Raw genomic sequence first — 20,144 nt, 5'->3', positions numbered from 1 at the left:
CATCATGCTCTTAGCCAAGTCCATTTTAGCAGCTTGAGCCAAATTAAATAGAGGAAAACTTCAATGTAATAAGATAAGCGCACAATTACTGGAAGTATGGGCTAACTGGAAAGCATCTTTTGTAGATGCTTTGTGCAAGAGTCATCAAAATAATTGCAGTACTTTAGCAAAAGCAAAACAAGGAGCAGAGAGTATTACTAGAATACACTGGCTGTTTTACAGCTTTGTGGTGACAGCAGCGATTGCCTTTCTGTGCTGAGTTACTCCCTTCACAAGACTTACTTGGCAATAATCAGTGTAAAACTGTAGAAGGGGTACTTTAGTGATAAACAACACAAGGTCTACAAGAGAAAATATTTCATCAACCTAATCAAACAGAGTTGGAGAATAGAGAGAAAAAGAAAAAAAAACCCAAAAGTCCTCAACAACCTTTCAGGCTCTGACATGCTACAAACCTGAGGCAGAGTTTCCGGACCCGAAAGAAAGTTTGTCACTCTCCTGAGCCTCCCACCCAAACCCGTATTGCTTTGCTGTGGTGACTGCGTGGATATAGTTACATCGAAGTGATCTCAAGTCTCCTACTTTCACCACGATTCAACACAGCTCCCTCATCCAAATCGAGAGATTTTAATCTAGTTTTGCTTTTGAATCTTAAGTATTATCTAGAAGCCACATTTCTACAGCTGGCAGTACAACAGAGCGGGGGTTGCTCCCATAAAGGATTTTTTGCAAATATTGTGTAACATGAAGTATTTGAGAATCATCTCGATGAACCTTCTATAGCCCTGGTAGATTTGCTCCTCCCAGCCCCACCGTACCCATTCGTGGACCCGAAGAGCTCAGCTGCTGCCCGGCCACGGTGCTGGGGTGAGAAGAAAGGAGGTTCCTGCAGAGCCCTGACCGTGCCTGGGCTTCCATTCACCTGCCTCTGCTCTGCCTTGGGGGAGGGGAAAACCCTTCAGAACTGAAAGTAGTTTTTTTTTTTTTATTTTAAGTGAAAAATAAATCAACATTTCCCTTCAAGGGGAAATTCTGAATATTTGAAGTGCCAATTCAGAACTAAGTGTATTGCATATTTTCCAGTGAATGGAAATACCTAATCTGTGAATAGTTCTGCCCAGTGAGCATTGAAACACCGTGGCTTACAATTCGGTGTGTTCGTCTATTGACTCATTTAAAGCTATTCACCTACGTCATGGCATTCCTGAATTTAAACAAATTAAAATTCACAAAAAAAGAAATTAAGTGCTTATTTTTTCTATCATGCCCAATACAGAAAACGTAAATTATTTAACATAACGTATTAAAACAGGAAAAGGTCACTTATGGGGAGTGATTAAAATAATTACTGCCACAAAAACTGTGGAATTGGAAAAGAAAAATGCAAATGGATTTTTTAACTTCACAGTTTGTTAATTTTGAGTGACCTGCTCACTGACCTGAAGGGAGACAAGTACGCTTTCCCCAAATCTTTCAAAGAAGCCATTGCTAATGTGTTTATTTGGCACTTAAACACATTTAGGTCTAAGCAACTAGGTAATGGCTTTCATCACTTTAGCAACCTGGCATTTTTAATGACTTCGGCTGCTAACAAAGATAAAATATTGGAGCTACGTTTGGTAAGGCTACAGCAACCTCAGCCAGATTCCAGTCTGAGAATTTATTAACTCTCGACAGTGTTACAAAAAAACATGCCAATGTAAGAAAGCAGCACGGCATTGGGTACCCAGAGGGTGAGGGGACATGTCTTGAGCACGATTCCATCTCCATCTCATTACTCTAGCCAAAAACAATGCAGCTATAGCATTCCTCACTGATTGCATGGGCCAAGTTCTCTCTTGAAAGGGAAGAGAGCAAAGCAACACTCGGTTTTTCTTCTCTGGGTTCTGCATGCCTCAAATTTAGTTTCGCTCTTCCATCTCAGTTTATCTTCTCAATCCAAGAACGAAATGTCATCCAATTATATTGAAAAACATTCAGACATATTTATTCATTCTTTAAACAAACTTACAGATCAAGTAACTGCAATGAAGAACAAACAAATGATAGCAAAATTTGGGAAATTTTAAGCTAAAAAACCCCCCTAACCATAAACAAGACACTTCTAAGATAAAAATATACTCAGACACTTTACATGCCAAAACACAGGCTCAAGAAATCCATCCATTAGGAAGTGTGTCAATTACTATTATTTGGGAGACAAAGAATTACCCCAAACATTTCTATATAATGATCTAAACCATCCTCTGCATTGAAGTCTTCCTTTTGGCATAAGACCATCTGTTTTTTCTACTCCTTTGGGTGTATGAATTTGAACAAATAAGCTTTGTTTTTTTTTTTTTACCATAAACACCAAAACAAAAGTCAAAAGAATTTAGGGTAAAGTACCGAAGATCATCTTCCTGGATAGCTATACTGAAAGCCACAATATTGCACTGCTATGCTTACTTATCTTGAAATCATACATTTCTGTTTGTTTAGTGGTCTATGATGAGCATCATTCTAGATGAGGTAGATTTGAGAAATATTTATATTGCTGTAATGATGTAAGTGTTGCGGGGGAGAGGGAACGCAGCTGGCACAGGAATTCAGTTACCCTTTCACCCACACTATTCCTTTACCTCTGGAATATCAGATAGTGCTGCTCGCTGACTTTGTATAACCTGAGTTTTGCTTTATCTCACTGAAATCCCTGAGGCTTTATTCTCATTTTGTCTCATTAACCAATTTTTTTTTTTTTTTGTTAGCCTGATTGTAAGTAGAAGATTGAAGCTAATATTGGGCCTGCTAGTTCTGCTACATTTCTACCTCTTGTTACTGGTGGTAGAAAGGAGATGAGAGACGTGAAGGAATTTGTATTTGAACAGCTCAGGGGGGATTGGTTTATTGAGAAAGATGAAATAAGTAAGAGGGTAAAGGATGTAAATCTGTAGCTAAAAAATCAAGCTCTGTTGGTTCTACTTCTCACAGAACAATATGTTCCAAAAATGTAGCATTTCATTTCAGATTTTAGATTGAATAGGGTTTGAGGACATGGCTGAACTTTAAAAGGTTAATGACTATAGAGTTTGTTCTAGCAAACTTCTTCTTAGTCTGCTTAGACTGACTATATCAATGACTAATGGGTCTGCATTTATCTTGGAGGAGCAAGAAATTCCTGAAGACTGACCATAAACAGCTTGCATGGAGCCCTTTCTCCCCATAGTATTACTTCCTGCCTCCAGCACAATCAGGGTACTGCTGTTAACACCCTTGCTGCACAGGGTAGTAACTAATGCTCAGAATTCAGAGCAATGTCATCACAGTTGTGCTAGAAAATACCAGTTGAGCTTTGCTGGGTAAAGCAACCTCAAAACAAAACCATCAAAAAACAAACAAGAAAATTCATGAATTAACAATGACCAAAAAAAAGTCACCAAGCTGCTGCAGTAAAATGCAGAAGTAATTCTTTTTAAAAAAGTCAAATCAGCACCTTGTGTTAAATTGCTAAGCTCTTAGATGGGAAGGTCAAATCACAGCCTTATCACTACAGAAAGAATAAAGCTTATCCCTTAGAAAGGGTTGGTTGTCATCCCCTCTTCCCACAAATCCATCAGCTCAGCAGTAAGGATGGGTCTTGAAGTCTTTGAATTAATTCAGTTTCAGTGGTTTAGCACTTGCTAATCAATTTGACCAAAGCTCCTTAGACTCATCCATCCATCCTGGTAGTTTTGCTGGACAGATTCAGGATGACTTAGCTTCCAAAAATCAGGTGTTTTCAGGCCAATATGGCCAAAGTAGAATCACAGTCTGGTTGAGACTCAATACAGTTATGTGCCACTGCACAACACAGGTAAAAAATTCTATTTATCATTTTAAACAAAACAAAATTAAACCAAGAAGCCCATGAAGGCACGATGTCTGAGGACAGGCACTTGAAAGGTTAAAAAAAATCAAGCTTTTTTTGTAAGTAGTATGAATACCAGCGGGAAAGCAGAGAGGCTTTTTCATAAACACTTTTGAAGAAAAAACAACCCTCTTTCATGGGGTTTTAGCAGGCCACAGCTGATGCACATCATCCAGAAGCGTAAGATGGTCAGTCAGTGAATGCCCTCTGGAAAGGCCATCCACAAATGGTCCATGCCACCAATAGTCCATGCTCTGGCATCCTACTGGGCAGCAGTTCCATGTAGTAGCACTAACGAGCCATCTACTGTAAACAAACCTCATCTCATCTGCAGCAAAACAGAGCCAAATACTTCAGAGAAGTCACAGTGCTTGCTCCAAAAAACCCTTTTACAGTCTAATGTGAGGCACAAACACAAGAGCAAATGACAAATAGTAAGGCAGAGCTGGCTGGAGCCAGAACAAGAGATACTGCTATGTAGTCAGATGAAATTTATGTACAAGCTCATCTCAAGTGATCCAAGATGAGTATTTCTAGCAGAGATGGAGGAATGGCCACTCTTAGTGATGTATCGCCTGAATATCAGAGAAATAAGACTTAGAAAGGACTCAGTAAGGTGAAAGTTGGTGAATGTCTTGCAGGCCTCTTCACATCTACTTTGTCACCTGAGCAGGAATGAAAGCTTCCTCATCTTTCACTGGTAAAGCAGAGTTTATCGGTTTTCTTTTTCAGAATTAGTACACTCTGGAGTTTCTGTTAAAATTAAAGAATGAATTTCTTCTTCTTTAATAAACTTGTCAAAAGCATTCACAGAATCATCCTTTGCACAGCCCTGAAAGAGAACAACAACATTTTTAACAGCGCTTCTTCATGCGAGCATTGTTTTTTCAACCCAACAGGACAGACCCATTTCACAACATACAGACTGTATTATGGTGAAAAAGCCACAGTAGCTGGGCAACAAATTGTGCTTTTTAGGGACATAGATTAGGCCTGTGGCTGACAGAAGAGTTGTCCTCTCTGGAGATGAGAAATAACTGAAGGTTGGTCCCCATTTTAAGAGTGCTTCCAACTACAGCTAATGGGCAGGAGGATGGAGAAGTGAGGATGTACACTCTTAGTGGAGTTTTCACTGAGACCCTGAGCACATAGAGAAGATCAAGATAATACTCAGAAGCAAGAACGTAGCATTACTAGGGGCAGTAACAAAACACTTCTCGAAGCATGACAAAAGCTACTATGCTTATCATCCTCATGCTGAAATATCTATCTAAAAGGTAATAAACTAGGAAGCAAGATCCATGCTTTCCACATAGTTCTGGTTTATTATTTGGTGAACTCAGAATACCCCTGTGGAAAATGGGAATACTGGATTTTGGACTCTGGACTGTGACTCCATTTACAATTGGAAGTTGTGGGAGGCCACAAAAAGAGATTTATTTTCAGAGTCAGTGGTTCCTGCAACTCCTGTTCAACTGAGAACATCCAATGCATGTGCAGCACCAGACAGCCAGATAGTTATTATCCTCTACAAACATTTCACAGGTGGCATCAATTTTGAGATGCCATAGCAAGTCAGAAGGTCCCTTCCATACAAGGACTGTGTTAAGAGAACGACATACTTTGTTTCATGCCCAGGTTTGAACTAAGGCTTGTCAGTGTACTTCCCCTAGGATTTTTATAAAGAGCTACTGAGTTAGATTTGTTTAGAAATAAGGGTTTCCATAATCAGTACTATGTTTATTTTTCCTGAAATAAGGGCTCATAGCAAGTCTTTAATCAACTAAAGCTTGAAGCAGCTGTAGTTAGTTCTGTTCTTATGCCAATGAGAAGCTAAATGTCCTGATTTACTTCATAGCTAACAGGCTGTGATAAATGTGAGAGTGCTAAAAGTACAAGGTGCTGGAAGTCAAATACGAATAGCTTTATTCAACATCATAAATATGAGCAATTAGCAGAGGAAGACCTACATGTTCAGTATAAGCTGTTTAATGGAGTTGGGGGGAAAAAAAGCCACAACCAAACCCAAACCAAACAAAAAACAAACAACAAAAAAACTACAAACCAAACAAACACTAATACCACCAAAAAAAACCCCAACAACCAGACAACTCAACCCCCAAACCAACCCAAAACACATTCAAGGGACCAGCAGTCTGTAAAATAACAGAATAATGCAATTCTACTAATGTTTCTAGAAAAAAAGTATGTGCAATTTGAGGGGAAAAAAAATCCCTCTCAGCTTTGGGCAATTGCTTCTGTACAACTCTTATTATTATGAATACTTAGTCTTCATATGGTATACTTACTTACGTACAGTTGGTTTTCAGATAAACATAGGTATTAGGAAAAAGAAAACTAGAAGCTTACAGATTCCAGTTCAATAGATTAGTTCACCCAACAGCTTCTTACTAACCTGGGAATCGTCATTCTGTTCTCCAAACATGCGCTTAAGAATTTCTCTAGGGTCTGGAATTGGTGGTAGAATGAATATCTTCAGCCTTCAGAAGATGAAAAAGAAAAGCTTTAGATGAAAGATGTATTAATTTAAGACTCACCATTTCAATTTAATACTCGGGTGTGCCAAAGAAAATTTATGGCATCAGCTTCAACATCACTGCCCAGCGTTCGTTCTCTGTAATTATAGCCCGGTTCCCGTTTTTACTCCCCAAATGAAAATGGAAATATTCAAACAGATTCTAAATAACTTTTGCTTTTGTCAAGGACAGCAGCAAAAGCAGATTTTTTTTTTTAATCTGGTAAAATACACTTTATACATAAGCTTAATTTTAAATGCAGACTTAATTGCTTAAAGAGAGGGGATGCAATAGCTGTGCAACAAGAATCTAACTGTAAGTATGCATACCTGATGCTACCCAGGTGAAAACAGAGCACGTATATGAATGATAAACCTAATACTAATGACTGAGGCACAATGGTGGTGCCATTTTTGTTACGCAATGCATGTTACAGATAAAACAGATGCTATTGAAACATGCCACATCATGGACAGTTACCTGCAGAAGTGATGAATTGTAACGCAAGCCAAAGACCAATCAGAATTAGTGGGTTGTAAATAAAGGGAGATGATTGTTATTTACCTTTTTAGATAAACTAGTAGAATTATCGTAGACACTGCTACTGTTACTGGAATGGTGATTATTAAAACAAAATAGAATGTAGAGTCTGTCTTCTCACCTGGAAAACAAAAGTTAGAAACTAAGGGGTGTTTTGGAAGGCTTTTTAGGAATAATTACAATTAATTAACTAATTCTCTAACTAATTCACAGGCAGAATATTCTTCAAATACACTAGCACTTTTGCAGGTGAGGACTCCTTTTTCAAAGCATATTATAATACAGATACATTGGGCAATGAAAATGATTTCTAAAAAGAAAAAAAAAGGAAAATAAATAATAATTAAAAAAAGAAAATAAAATAAAAACTAAGAAAAGAAAACCAGCAAGACTCGGGGCTGAAGAACTAGTAGCACTTGAAAGGTGTTGTTGCACAACAATCCCTTCAACATATATAGCAGTACAGGCAGTAATCGATGGCACTGCTAATGGACTAGAACTCTCTTGCCCTCTTTTCACCTAAAATGAAATAGATACATAGGGAAGATGATCTTTGACTACCATTCACTTAGCAGACAAAAGGTATTACATGCCTTACGATGAATAATAGAATGCAATAAATTGCAGTAACAATTGTTCTCACCAATACTCTTTTCTTCGCTCCAATCACTATAGAGTTTGCTGCTGTAACACGCAGGCTTTAGTTTTGCTCTCACTTTGAAGATGTACTTGCTATTAGGATCAACGCTAGGAATTGACGTATAATTTGTTTCGACCTAAGGGAAAAAGAAAATGTAATTTGGTTTGTTCAACTACCAATGTATTCTCAGTCACTTACAAGCCCATTTTCATTGTGCAGTTAATGTATTCGGAATGTTTTGATGGAAGATCTCTTTGTGAATACTGAACTTCATAAAAAAGGACACAGTAGCATTTAACCAGTACAGTTTGCCTAAATAGAGATTCCAAAGCTAAGATTTAATCTTATTCATTGCTACATGTATCATACAGCATTTGACACCAATGATTAAACTAAGTCTCGGAACAATGTGCTTTTTCTTTTTTTTTTTTGAGAAATGTTTATGAGTTACGCTGCCTTCCCCTGTCAGGGCAGCAAGGCTGATCCAACTTTGACCATACCAAAGTCTTCTGTGATGCCTCTGCAGAGAGGCGCACACACACACTGGCTGGGATTGAACTTTTATTTTTGATCCAAAATGCTGGTTTCCTGAGGAAAGTTGATATTATTCAAGTTTGCTAAATTTGGGGTAGGACAAACAACTAAATATGCTCCGCAGGAGAAGACTGACACCTCACTTTTAAATTTATCACACTGTTTACTGTTCTGATCAAACAGTGTTGTCAGTTTGGCTATACAGATACAGGCATGAGCACATCCAGACACTGAAGTCAAGGCTTTTCACATGCACATTAAAATCATTTTATCTAAGAGCGCACACCTTTTTCTTTCACCCCATTCTCAGCCTTTTTATCCCTTTGCTTTCCTGTATAACATTCCGTGTCCTTGTGTGCACCAGCAATTAATTTTGCTTTATAGTAATCGAGTCAGGTCATTCAAAATCAAGGCAAACATCTGACCGAGCACAGACCAACACCACCAGACCAAAGTCCACAGAGAAGCAAACAGATACACGCACTGCAGTGTATTTCCTGATGTGTGTTGTTTAGTTTAGTGTATACATCTTGGACTGTTCTGACACATTACTGCTTTGCCATAACAAACGATGGGCCGAGGATTCAAGACTTATGTGAATTGTGCTGTATAGATATTACTATCAGAAACCTACTGTATGGGAGAAAAATCTGAAGTCCACACAACACTTCCAGCTAGTGCACCAGACCTGTTCACATGCAGACTACATGACTTTTCATTTTTAAACATCCAACATTTGAGTTATTGTGAATATCAACACAAATTACAAAAGATACATAGAGAAAAAAAAAATCAGTTAACCGTAAGTAATGAAAAATTACTTTAATTATCTGAGCGCTGTTCACATCACCATTGTGATATCCAACTTCATAAAATAAACAATTTTGTGGAAAGGTGTCTGATTCACTCCATTCTAAATATATTTCATCATTGATCTTTGACAGCTTAACCCATCTTGGTGTAGCAGGTTTTACTGAAATGCAAAAGGAAAAAAAGTAGTTAACAGTATACGTCACTGCTCACAAAAATTGTTCAAGTCCCGTATTGCATCATATTACACTTATACCAGTTTAAGAAAAGAAAAAAGCAAAAAAAAGCCAGGAAATAATAAAAACAACTAAAGAATAAGAGCAAAAATGAGTGGAAAATCACCCCCTCACCCCTCAACCCCATCCCGTTCATATAATTCTCAAATAAAAGATCAATAAAAGAAGGGAACATCTAATGTTGTCTCATCCACCGCATACTATGTGCAAGCTTCTCAAACACAATTTCTTTTTTAAATTATTTTTTATAATGTGGTGTTAAACTTACCAAGGGTGGTAGGATTTTTACTTGTACACACAGGCCTAATTTCTTCAGAATCATCTCTAACCAAAATACTTATAGCTGGGTAAGTATTGGTGAGTTTTGGGAAGCTAAAATTGAAAACGCATCCAAAGGTTCCTTGGTGCATAGAATAGTTGTTGCACTTCTTATGGTTTTTCAAACCATCAAACCTATAGGAATAAAAATATATTTTTTTAAACTTCAAAAGAACAGGAGGGCAAGGAGCAAGCTTGTTTTTAAACCTCTTACAAATTCTAAAGAATAAGCTTGCATTAAAGCTATGCAAAGTAAGAAGCTTCTCATTTATCTCAAGCTTTAGAAAGAATATTTTTTAAAGAGTGTCAAGTAGCAGAAAGAGGGGCAGGTTTGCTTTATAGCTAAGCACCAAATATAACAGCTGCTTTTAGCTTTGGTTCACATTTTCCACATGGAAAAACAATTTCAAGGAAAAAAAAAAATCTATTTTGAAAGCAAACTGATTTGGATCACTTCCTGCCAACAGAATTTCACTTCTGTGATGGAATGAGCTGACCGATCTCCTTCAGCAATGTCTCAGGTATCGCAACTCTTGCTTGAGATGGTCGAGTTTCACCTATTGCCTGTATTTGCTTTCCAAAATGTCCGTGTTCACTTCCAACAACAGAGGAGCTATGACAACCTTCTTCCTTCCTTCTCTTTGTTCCCCGGGCCCCAGTGAAAATATGCTGGTAGCTCTTCCTCCCAATACAAGTGATTATTTATTTACATAAGAGTGATAGAGAGTAAATCAGAGCTTCACTTAGGAGCACTGTAGGAGTGACATTCTCCTACTTCATATCTCAATATATAGGGGCTGGGGAAGCCCCAACTGTCTGTTCTGTTTTCAGGACAGACCCTTTTTATCCACCCTTCTGAGCTCCCCGCCCTGGGGCTGATGGAGCCGGAGGTGCTGGGAGCAGACAGCACCGTGCCCATGCACCAACCTGCTCTCTGTGCACTGACTGGATTCCCTTGCTCATAGTCATGTTCACTTCAGATTAAAAGGTAGTGTTTTAGAGGAAAATACGAAAGAAGAATATGAAATGGAACTAAGCAATAAGGTTTCCAGTAATTGTTCACTCATTTCTGAGAAAAAAACCAAAACCCATCTCCCCTGCATCATGGAAAATGTATCTTTCAGTCTAAAAATCAAGTGTTTCCTTAGTTCTCAGCTTTAAAAATCAAAAAGTATTTTTCTTTCTAAGCAGCATGAATTAAAACACTTTGCTGTCACTGCAGCTACATCTTTCATTGAAATTAAGGGGTAAGTTGAAAATATATAGCTCTAATCTAAAGCATTATTGCAGTAAGTATCCATATACCCAGAAATTCAGATCTTCATTGCCTCATTGGTACTGTTCTTGCAATAAACAAAAAAATTATTTGAGTAGCAATTTAGAGAGAGAACAGTCCTCCCTGCATTTAACTAAAGCAGCATGTTTTCTGCAGTTTGCTGTCCAAATGCATTAAATCGAACAGCCAGCCCATGAGACTGCCACTGGAGAGGAAGAGGAAAACATTTAGTTAGTTAGTTCAGATAAGACAGAAAGATGCTTTACAACTACTACAAGGAGGCTTTCAGAAAGAAAACTTCAATATTTCTACAGAAGCTAATGCAATGTGGCATTTCACAAGCCCCATCGACATACAGAAGTATGCATAGATAACTGTATGCAGACCTTGCTGCCAAGATTTTGCTCACAGCTCTGTTCCTTTGGAACAAGAGTCTATTTATGGCAGTCAGCTGGCAAGCATGGATCATGATAAAAATTCGTTCTCTGTAACATTCAAGATGAATCGATTATTTATGACATAGAAGATAAAAACAAAAGTATTGCTAAATGTTATTTGCGCTTTCATACTGTGTTCCAATGATTTAAGAGCCGACACATACATTAGCGAGTGATTATGACTTAAACAGCCCATGTTTTTGGGGCTGCAAAGAAAGCAGTTAATATAACAGTCTAACTCAGTTCTTAATTCTTCCCTCTTTGAATCCCTAATCAGAAAAAATTAGCAATCGCGGTTGCTTGCAAGTGGGCTACAAAAAGCAGCCAGTGCTTCACAAAATAGTTACATCAGCTTCCCAAAAAGACTCAGCAACAGCAACCTCTTGACCCTTCAGCAGCAAAGTTTTCTGTTGGACAGGACCCAACACTACCTTGTACACAATGCCCTGGGATCTTCCAAAGCAACAGGAAGCAGACAAGCAAAATGTATAACGTAAAACTAAAGATTAGAGCTAAAGCACATTAGAGTTGGGAATAAAAAGTTCATACAAACCAGTAGAACAACGAATAATTGGTATCACTGCCTGCATTCTCCCCAGGACGCCATGTACAAACCATGTACTCCAGATTGTGCCAAATGCAGCTTAAGTCAACAGCAGCAGTACCTGGAATACCTGCAAGGCAAGTTGGAAATGTCTCTTTAAGATTTATTTTTCCAGCAAAGTCTTCTCCTCAATTTCCAGGAGTAAACAAACCTTTTTTACATAACTAAAACTGTCTGGAAGGCAAAGATGGGCTCTCAGCCTGCCTGTCTCAGCACAGCAAGGGATGAATTCCAGTTGTTTATCATTTGCAATAGCTGAAATCTCAGTAGAGTAACTTCTAAATGCAAACCAACCATAACAGTGAATCTCAGTTTCTGCCAGGTCTGAATGACTACTTAGAGATACCTGATGCTAAAGACAAGGTGTTGAGTCAGGAAAATATTTTGTTCTATAAAACTACTGATACTTTGAAAGGAAGTTAAAGTAACTGGCTATTATAGGGATAACACTTAGCTTTGTTACAGTTATTACAGCCATCAACATTAAAAATAGTCAGCATTTAATTATAGTTATCTTCTCCAGACACAATACTAGTTTCTCAGTATTCTGAATATGGAAATACCTGTAGATCTTAAATATGGACAAAAGTAACACTGAATTTTTAATTGAGAGCCATATGCCTCTAGACATTCAACTTCTTAAACATATTGAAAACCCAAATTACAGAACAAAATACTAAATAGTACATAGCAATTGGGAATACAGACATTAGTGTATCTCCCAGGCAGAGCAATTACAGAATAGTCTTTCATATTCAATCCCGCATTTTTGTACAGTACAAGTTCTTTATACCATATTATCATATTACAGCATATTAGGTATTTCTTCCTTGTAACAAGTAGCAACATCTCCACAAACTAAAAAAAAGTGCATGTTAATTTTATCAACAGTCCAGACTTATTGATGGCAAACTCCAAGCCAACTTCTACTTCCAAGCTTGCGCTCTCACTGAATTAATGACTGTGTAAGAATGTAGGAAAAGGAAACTGGTTTTCCTATTCCAATAAGCACTTAAAAATATTTTATCTGCAAGCAGGCTTTTAAAAGCCCCAACCCATTCAGTACATGCTGTCCTAATGATCTGCTTCCCCAGTTTTCCAAAATACCCTTCTGACAGACACGCAGACAATTCTGATAAGGTCTCACATTCTCCTGTCCACATGCGATTTTCATCCATGTCGAGTCACAAGCCTGGGTTAGGCAGACTTTTACTCCTCAAGGCAAGAGGCTCTATTTTCCTTGCCGTAACTCCCAGCATCCAGCAGAAACCAGCATGCCTTGAAGTCTGCTTCCTAACAATGTTGCTACATAGCCCTTATTTCTGGATGTCAAGAAACAACAAATATTTTTTCTCTATTCTTTTGCTATGCACAGCTTTGTAGACCCCACACATATCTCTTGAAAAAGAGAGAACCCTACTATAGCTATTTAATTAGGCCACTTATTTATTCAACAAGTTGTTAAATTTACTAGATTAATTCCTCTAATATTTACAAATGTAGGTTTATTTTAGAGACTTTTGCTTGTATAGAGAAATCATGCAAAACAAACTGACAGATATTAGTCATGAAGACTTATTACAACATAAGTTGTGTCTTATCTCACAAGCATGACAGGGACAAGAGGAATGAAGGGAACCACATTGTTGTGTTGGAAGAGCATTTAAATTCTACAAGCTTGCCCGCAAAGTTTTAAGTGTCAGAAGACTGAAGCTGTATTTCAAAGTACAGGGCATTTCAAAAAGATGGACCCAATTTGAAGTTGATTGTGACTATGCTCAGTAGTATAACAGTTCTATTGAGGCTCTACCAATTGAACCAGCCCTTGTGCCTGCTCTCTCCCTATTTCTCTATTATATATTTCTATGATATTTTGACACAATAGCAGAGAAAACAAGGCCATATCTCCTCAGGCCAAGACGGGCATGTCTGTTCCCAGTCTGGCCACTGCACATGGTACCTTTTGGCAGGAGGGAGGTCTCCACCCATCGGCTGGGCTCGCTGGTGTTGTCGTGCTTGCATTCACTTCTCACTTTGAAACGCATTTCCTCATTCAAGAATGTATCCGTCACACGAAAGTGATTCTTACTCCATTCCTGGGTTTAGATGTGGGGGTGAAAGAAAACCAGAATGTTTGGCATACCATATCAGACACGTGGGAATTAGTATTAATGTAAGAACATATTATGGCCCCTCCGAAAGACTGCAACTCAAAGGCAAATGAAATGAGTGTTGAACTACACTGGAAACCTCAGCATCACTTAGATTTTCTTTTTCCTCATCAGGTACACTCAGAACTCAACAAAGGAAAACTACTTCTACTCCAGTGACCTGTAGACATGAGCAATGACCATACAGGAATAATTATAATGTGGAGGAAAACAGTTCTAGAGTAAGTCTTCATGGATGAAACAAAATAAGCCTGTTTATACTACAACTGTATAAACAGGAGCTTACAGTTCTCACCTTTGCGTGTGTGTGTGCACGTGAGTGTTTGACAAACAGAAGAAAGAGCATTTGAAGACAAAACCAAAAAGCAATGAGAAGAGCTTGCTTTGATCTCAGGAGCAAAGTAAAAATTTATAAAAACAAATCCACAAGTGGCTATTAAATAGAATGACACCCCATCCCCCAAGTAGCCTATGAGCTTCCATTTTCAGAAAAGAGTACGTGTTTGTATGAGAAAAAGCCTTAACCTTTTCTCATACACTTTCTTGAGCATCTTTTGTTTGGCTAGGGATGTGTCTTTTATTTAACTAGAAACAGGATAAAAAATGATCTTTGTGATTACCAAAGGATGGTATAATCACTCTTGTGTATGCAAAAAATAATAAATATTGGCACTAACGAGAGGGTAAGAAAATCAAACAGCTATGAACAGACTAGGTGCTACCAGTTGTAATGCAAAAAGATGCAACAAGATGATGCACAGTCTGGTTTATTGTGGCATGTGAAACCACTATCTCACAGTTCATTCAACACCACTGACCTTAACATCTGTAAGACCCTTCTAGAAACTCAGCTGGGTAACCAAGTAGACTTTCAACTTGTTGATTTGTTAATGAACCCATCAGTCATGGTAAATAGGTTTCTGCACAGTTAGTAAGTTTGACTGGCTCATCTAAAGGTCAGATGAAGTTCATTAGATAAGGTGGTGTCAAAAATGAAGTATCACCCTTTTAGCAATGTTAAGGCATTAAATCAGCTCAGCTGTTTGCAAAACCAGGATATCCTGGAGTTGTCAGAAAGAGTAGGGCGGTCACTGTGAACAGGCCACCGTAAACATCAAGCCATAAAATGGTAATAGAGCTCAACAACAAAGGACTGTTTCAAGAAGTATCATATAGATTTTCATCATATCTGAAATGACAGCAATGCTGATTCCACAGTCGGTGCATATTCAAGGCTTCAAATTCTGACAGTTTGTAATTTTCCTCTTGGCAAAGAATGGTAAAAATATTTATCCTACAGCCCCTTCAGCATCACAGCAATGCTACTCTCAGTCCTGACCGAAAAGTTGTTAATCCACACCAAGGATCACATCTGGGCTGCAAATCATCTAACACAGAATAAAAACAAAAGACCAAAACAAAGAAGTTTTACAATTTCCATTCCAGGGAACAAATGTGTTCCATGTTGTATTCATAACACAATTCCTGTGGGTAACTGTATGTGCAGTATTGGGATGGGGCAAATGTGAGAATACGTTAATACTCAGCATTACCTCCCAAAGATGCTGTGCTGCCAAATCACAGCTACATCAAGGTTTTTTTGCATACCTCTTTCTTAAATTGATTTCAAAGTGAAGGAGATTGGCCTTTGCAAATTGCCATTCAAGTCTTAAGCATGTAGACTGCTCTGTATATATTTCAGTTTTTCTAGAAAGCTGCATAAGCCAAGACCGAAACAAGTTCTTTTCATGTTATTATTATTACACTTCCACGTTATCAGTAGCAGCTCAATTATCAGAGAGCGACAGACAGATTTTTCCGATCTGAAGATCCCACAAGCTGGTATGACTAGTTTTTGAGGTTTTGATCCCACAACAAGAATTGAAGACTGTATTAAAACTGTAGATATATATGTTTCTATGCTTATACACAGACAAGTTTATCACAATAAGACACAGGGGCATAGCAGAGTTTAAAGAGGCGATGCACTTACTCTTTTGTCCTGAGGGATCTCATCAATCACAATGTCGCTGGAATACTCCAGGTCGCAGCTACTGCTTACGTTCTCTGGGGGGTTCCACGTCCAGTTCAGGGTGCAGATTTGGATAAATGAGTAGTCCAGGTTGGATGGAGGTGGAAGAACTTTTGCTCCTAAAAGAAATAAGAAATTATCAGCATAACAGTCCTGTTGCTCTACGTTTTGCCATTAGCAATATTGCCAGATTTTTAATTCTCCAACAGAAAAGAACACAAATGATTTCTCAACTTTGTCAGCTCATATTTACGATCAGATAAGCTACTGCCCACTAAATTGTTTCTACTCTATTGCTATCTCAGTCCATTAATCATCTAAATAATTATAAGAAACACAGACAAAAAACTTTTAAATGTAACTTTTAAGTAATCACAGTATGTAATAATCTAGTGGCTGTGGTAATGAAACTTATGCTCACGAAGAGGAGACTCATTTTCCAGGCACTTTCTGCTGCCAGTTTGCATCACACATACTGAATCTTTAGTAAACATAGTACATACATTTTGTGGAGCAATTAACACCTCATTCTACCCCAAAGTTTTCCATTAATACAGTTTTAGACAGAAAACTTTAAAAAGACAAGTGATTACGTCTTGCAAGCAACAGCTGTATGTTACAACCACAATTTAGCCCAATGCAAGCGAAAACGAGAATGTTAAGAAACAACGAAGAAACCACAATGCTTTTTCAATTACTCACCTATTAAACTTTTAATGCTATGCTCTGGCACGGTGAGCAAAACCAGTGTGGGCAAATAGTAATTTACTGCTGGCACACTTCAGCAGTACATTTTTGCACCTCTCCAAAAGCAAGATAGAAGCAGAAGAGCCATGACTCAGAGATAGTTGTTGGGATAAATCCATTTGCGCATTGACCCTTCCGTACTCTTGTGCACTGAGTCACAGCCTACTCAATACCCGGTCACACAGCTTGAAGGTTGTATTAGATCACAAAGAAGGGAAATATGGCAGAAAACAGAAAACTGCCAGGAAAAAATAAAGTATGTGTCAGACTCCAGTTCTATTAAAAATTTAAGAACTGGGAATTCCCTGAGAAAATGAAAGCATATTTAGTTGTTTTTTAAAGAGCTACTGAAATGTGTACTATTAGAAGGCATTAAATAAGAGGTCAAATGAGACTGCTTCTCAAGTATCATCACTGAGGTACCACCACCTGTTCGTGTATGGAAAGCACCCTTGTTACGAAGTAGTTTTCCGAGCACTTCAAACTGACATCAACTAGCACTGCAGGTCTTGCTCATTCCAGGAAACCAGGTTCAACCTGCCCCAACATTCGGGGAAGCGCATAGGGAAGGGGCAGAATAATTCCCCCAAGATCGGTTCTCCCATACAGGTCACAGTGCAGCCTCATTGCCTTCAGCTAGCACAGGGTGGAGAGCGGATGGCAATGCGAACCAGCTTCTTGCCACAAGAAGTCAGCTCAAAGCATCTGTAACACCATTGTCTTACATCTCCCGAGAGCCAGAGCTGCCAAAGCTTGAAGAAAACTCAAACTCTTGGGGGGCTGTCGGACCTCTGCATAGTTAAACGACAGGCAAGCGTTGCAATCAACCATGATTACCATCTGTGTGTCCGTGTCTATGTGCACATAACATATGCTTGCACAGAAAATGAGAATTATTACTAAGATTTACTGTTTTAGTCTGAATATGCTTAGCTTTTTTTAATACTTAAAACTTTGGGTATTTTTGTTTGTTTGTTCAGTTTTACAGCTGACCCGAGGAGCAGAGAAATTTCTGTTCTTACAAAAATGCAGTCTCTCTGGGACAAGTGAACTTAACCAGAACATCTTTGCCTAGTACCTTTTCCACTAACAAAAACTTATGACAGGTTTAGGAACAGCGTCGGGGCATTAAGATTGCAAATACCGAGTCCTTTGGATCATGTAAAAAAAGAAATATATTTATTTAACAAAATGACATAGCTCCGAGCATTCTGTCATTTCATGATCACTCTTCTAATTACCTCCAAAAAGCCACAAACTGTTAAAAAAGTCTCACCCTTGATTGCTGTTCTGAAGTTCTACAGATTTCCTTTTAACAGGTTTTATTAGAAGTAGTTACGCTAAAGCTTGCAGATTTCTAACCACACAAAGTAAGAACTAGGTTTAGAACTAAATGAATGATTTGGATTAGCCTAGAAAATTTAAGTCTAGTAGGTTTTAGATTAATCTATACAATTCTGAAGCTCGTGCTTTAATGCTGCATTCAGCTGAAGATTTTATCTTCTTCATAGGCTTGGCCAGTCTCATACTTTTGTTGTATAAAATATACACAGTTTAATACTTTTCTTATTAAAATCTCATCATGAGATAATTGAGCAGAACAACTCAAATACCAATTATGAACCACAGCAAAGACATTATTCCACTCTTGAAAACCAAAACCACATTGATGCTTCTAAGAAAATAAAAGTGCAGCAGGAATTAGCTGAGACAATCCCGCATAGAAAATATTTTATTTCGAAAAGCCATAATGTCGAAACATCAAGTATTGTAAAAGTGTTGCAACACTTTGCATTTGTATTTTGTCCTCCTGTATTTTCTTAAGGTTGATGACATAGTTATAAACCAAATTGTAGCCAGCCTAAAAAATAACAAGTCTGCAATAATGGCTGCAATTCTATTTTTGCATAATATAAACTAAAACAGAATTTATAAGGCTCCTAGCCCCACCTATAAAACCCTCCGAGGAACACGCACCTCTTTCCTGCAGCTAAACGTTCGTGCTTCCAAAAGCAGGGAAACTAAAAGTAACGGCAAATGTAACGTTACAAAGTACAGAGCAAGGGAAATGAAAGCCCAGAGCCCCCGCAATCAGCAAACCCGCTCCCGCAGCGGGACCGGCGGTGCCTTCGCCTGATTTCCAGGAATCTGCCGCAAGACACGCACAGAGAGAAACGCGGTGGGCTTCTGCTTCGGTTTTTAAGGCACGGACAGTCCTGGTAACCGAAGACAGAGCTTAAAAGTTTTCTGCCAACCCTGTCAAATTCTGCCTTCCAGAGAGAGAAAAGCAGATTTTTTAAAGCATCCCCGTTCCTCTGCCCGGGAAGAGGCAAGGCGCACTGCCGGCATTGCTCTTGCACACAGCTGACGCGCTTCGGGCATTTCTACTACAAAATGAAAGCATTTCACTTAAATACACGAGCGTACCCGCACCGAGCGGGCAGTGCGGCTGCCGGACCCACGCCCGGGAAGGTCCCCGCGGCGGCTCCCCCGCGGGTGTCCCGGCTCCCGCTCCTCCGCCGGGACGAGCGCTCGGCAGAGCCCGGGAGCGGAGCGGGGCGAGCCCGGCAGCCCACCGGTGGTCCCGCTCCCCTCCCCGCTCCTACCTGCCGCTGTCCCCGCGGTGACCACCCAGCAGACGGCGAGCAGAAGCCGGCACGGCGGCGACGCTCCGGAACGATCCATGGCTCAGGCCGTCCCAGCGCGGCCCCTCGCTCCCACTTCCCGTCGCGGGGGCCGGGCCAGACGGGAAGAGCCGCGGCGCGGCCCGCCCAGGTAACCCGAGCCGAGCGGGGAGCGGCGGGCGGGGGCAGTGATCCGCCCCGCTACCTGGGCAGGGCCGCCCCGCAGTCCTGCCCGGGGCTGGGCTCCCGGCCCCTGCCGCCGCTGGCGCAGCTGGCCCACGGATGCCCACTTCAGCGGGGCTGGGCTGCGTCTTTGTTGCGAGGGGAGGTCCCTACGACACCCCCCGGCCCCACTCCCTTCCCTGCGTTGTCCACCCCTTGTGTCACCCCATGTGTCGCCTTCCTTCCGGTCTCTGCTGGCCATCGCTGCTCCTGTACCCACACCATGGAGACACTTTGCTTCCCCACGGAGCCTTCTGTGCCTCCCAGGGACCCCTTCCAAGCCCCACCACGGCCCTGCCGCAAAACCAGGGCTTCAGTGTCGCTGAGGGACCCTGAGCGCTTCCCGCTCACTCTTTACAGTGGCCACCACCGTGGACCACGCACCTCACTGTGCTGCTTGCCCGCTCCAGGCCGGTGCCCCACCGAGCCCTCCTGCAGCACCCAGCCAATTCCCCTCGCATTGCACTTCAGCACGACCACAAACTTGGAAGGATCCTGTTTTGGGAGTCAAAGTCGTTTTCCTTTTACAA

The 20,144-nt window shown here is 39.9% G+C and overlaps 1 protein-coding gene across 1 annotated transcript; it reads right to left on the bottom strand.

Moving 5' to 3' along the window:
- Positions 1 to 1,960: 1,960 nt before the first annotated feature.
- IL13RA1 (interleukin 13 receptor subunit alpha 1) lies at positions 1,961 to 19,526 on the bottom strand. Its single transcript, XM_082062063.1, has 10 exons — positions 19,375 to 19,526; positions 15,983 to 16,140; positions 13,779 to 13,914; positions 11,768 to 11,888; positions 9,452 to 9,636; positions 8,959 to 9,110; positions 7,607 to 7,739; positions 6,988 to 7,084; positions 6,303 to 6,387; positions 1,961 to 4,718 (listed from the first exon to the last, which is right to left on the bottom strand). Exons 1-10 carry the CDS (start codon positions 19,451 to 19,453, stop codon positions 4,599 to 4,601), a joined length of 1,266 nt encoding a protein of 421 aa, XP_081918189.1. The 5' UTR covers positions 19,454 to 19,526; the 3' UTR covers positions 1,961 to 4,598.
- Between the last annotated feature and the right edge of the window lie 618 nt (positions 19,527 to 20,144).

The sequence above is a fragment of the Streptopelia decaocto genome (genome assembly GCF_964273445.1).
Source record: "Streptopelia decaocto genome assembly, chromosome: 10".
Taxonomy (NCBI): Eukaryota; Metazoa; Chordata; class Aves; order Columbiformes; family Columbidae; genus Streptopelia; species Streptopelia decaocto.
Note: the sequence above shows the minus strand (reverse complement) of the source record. Positions and strands in the feature narration are given on the sequence as shown.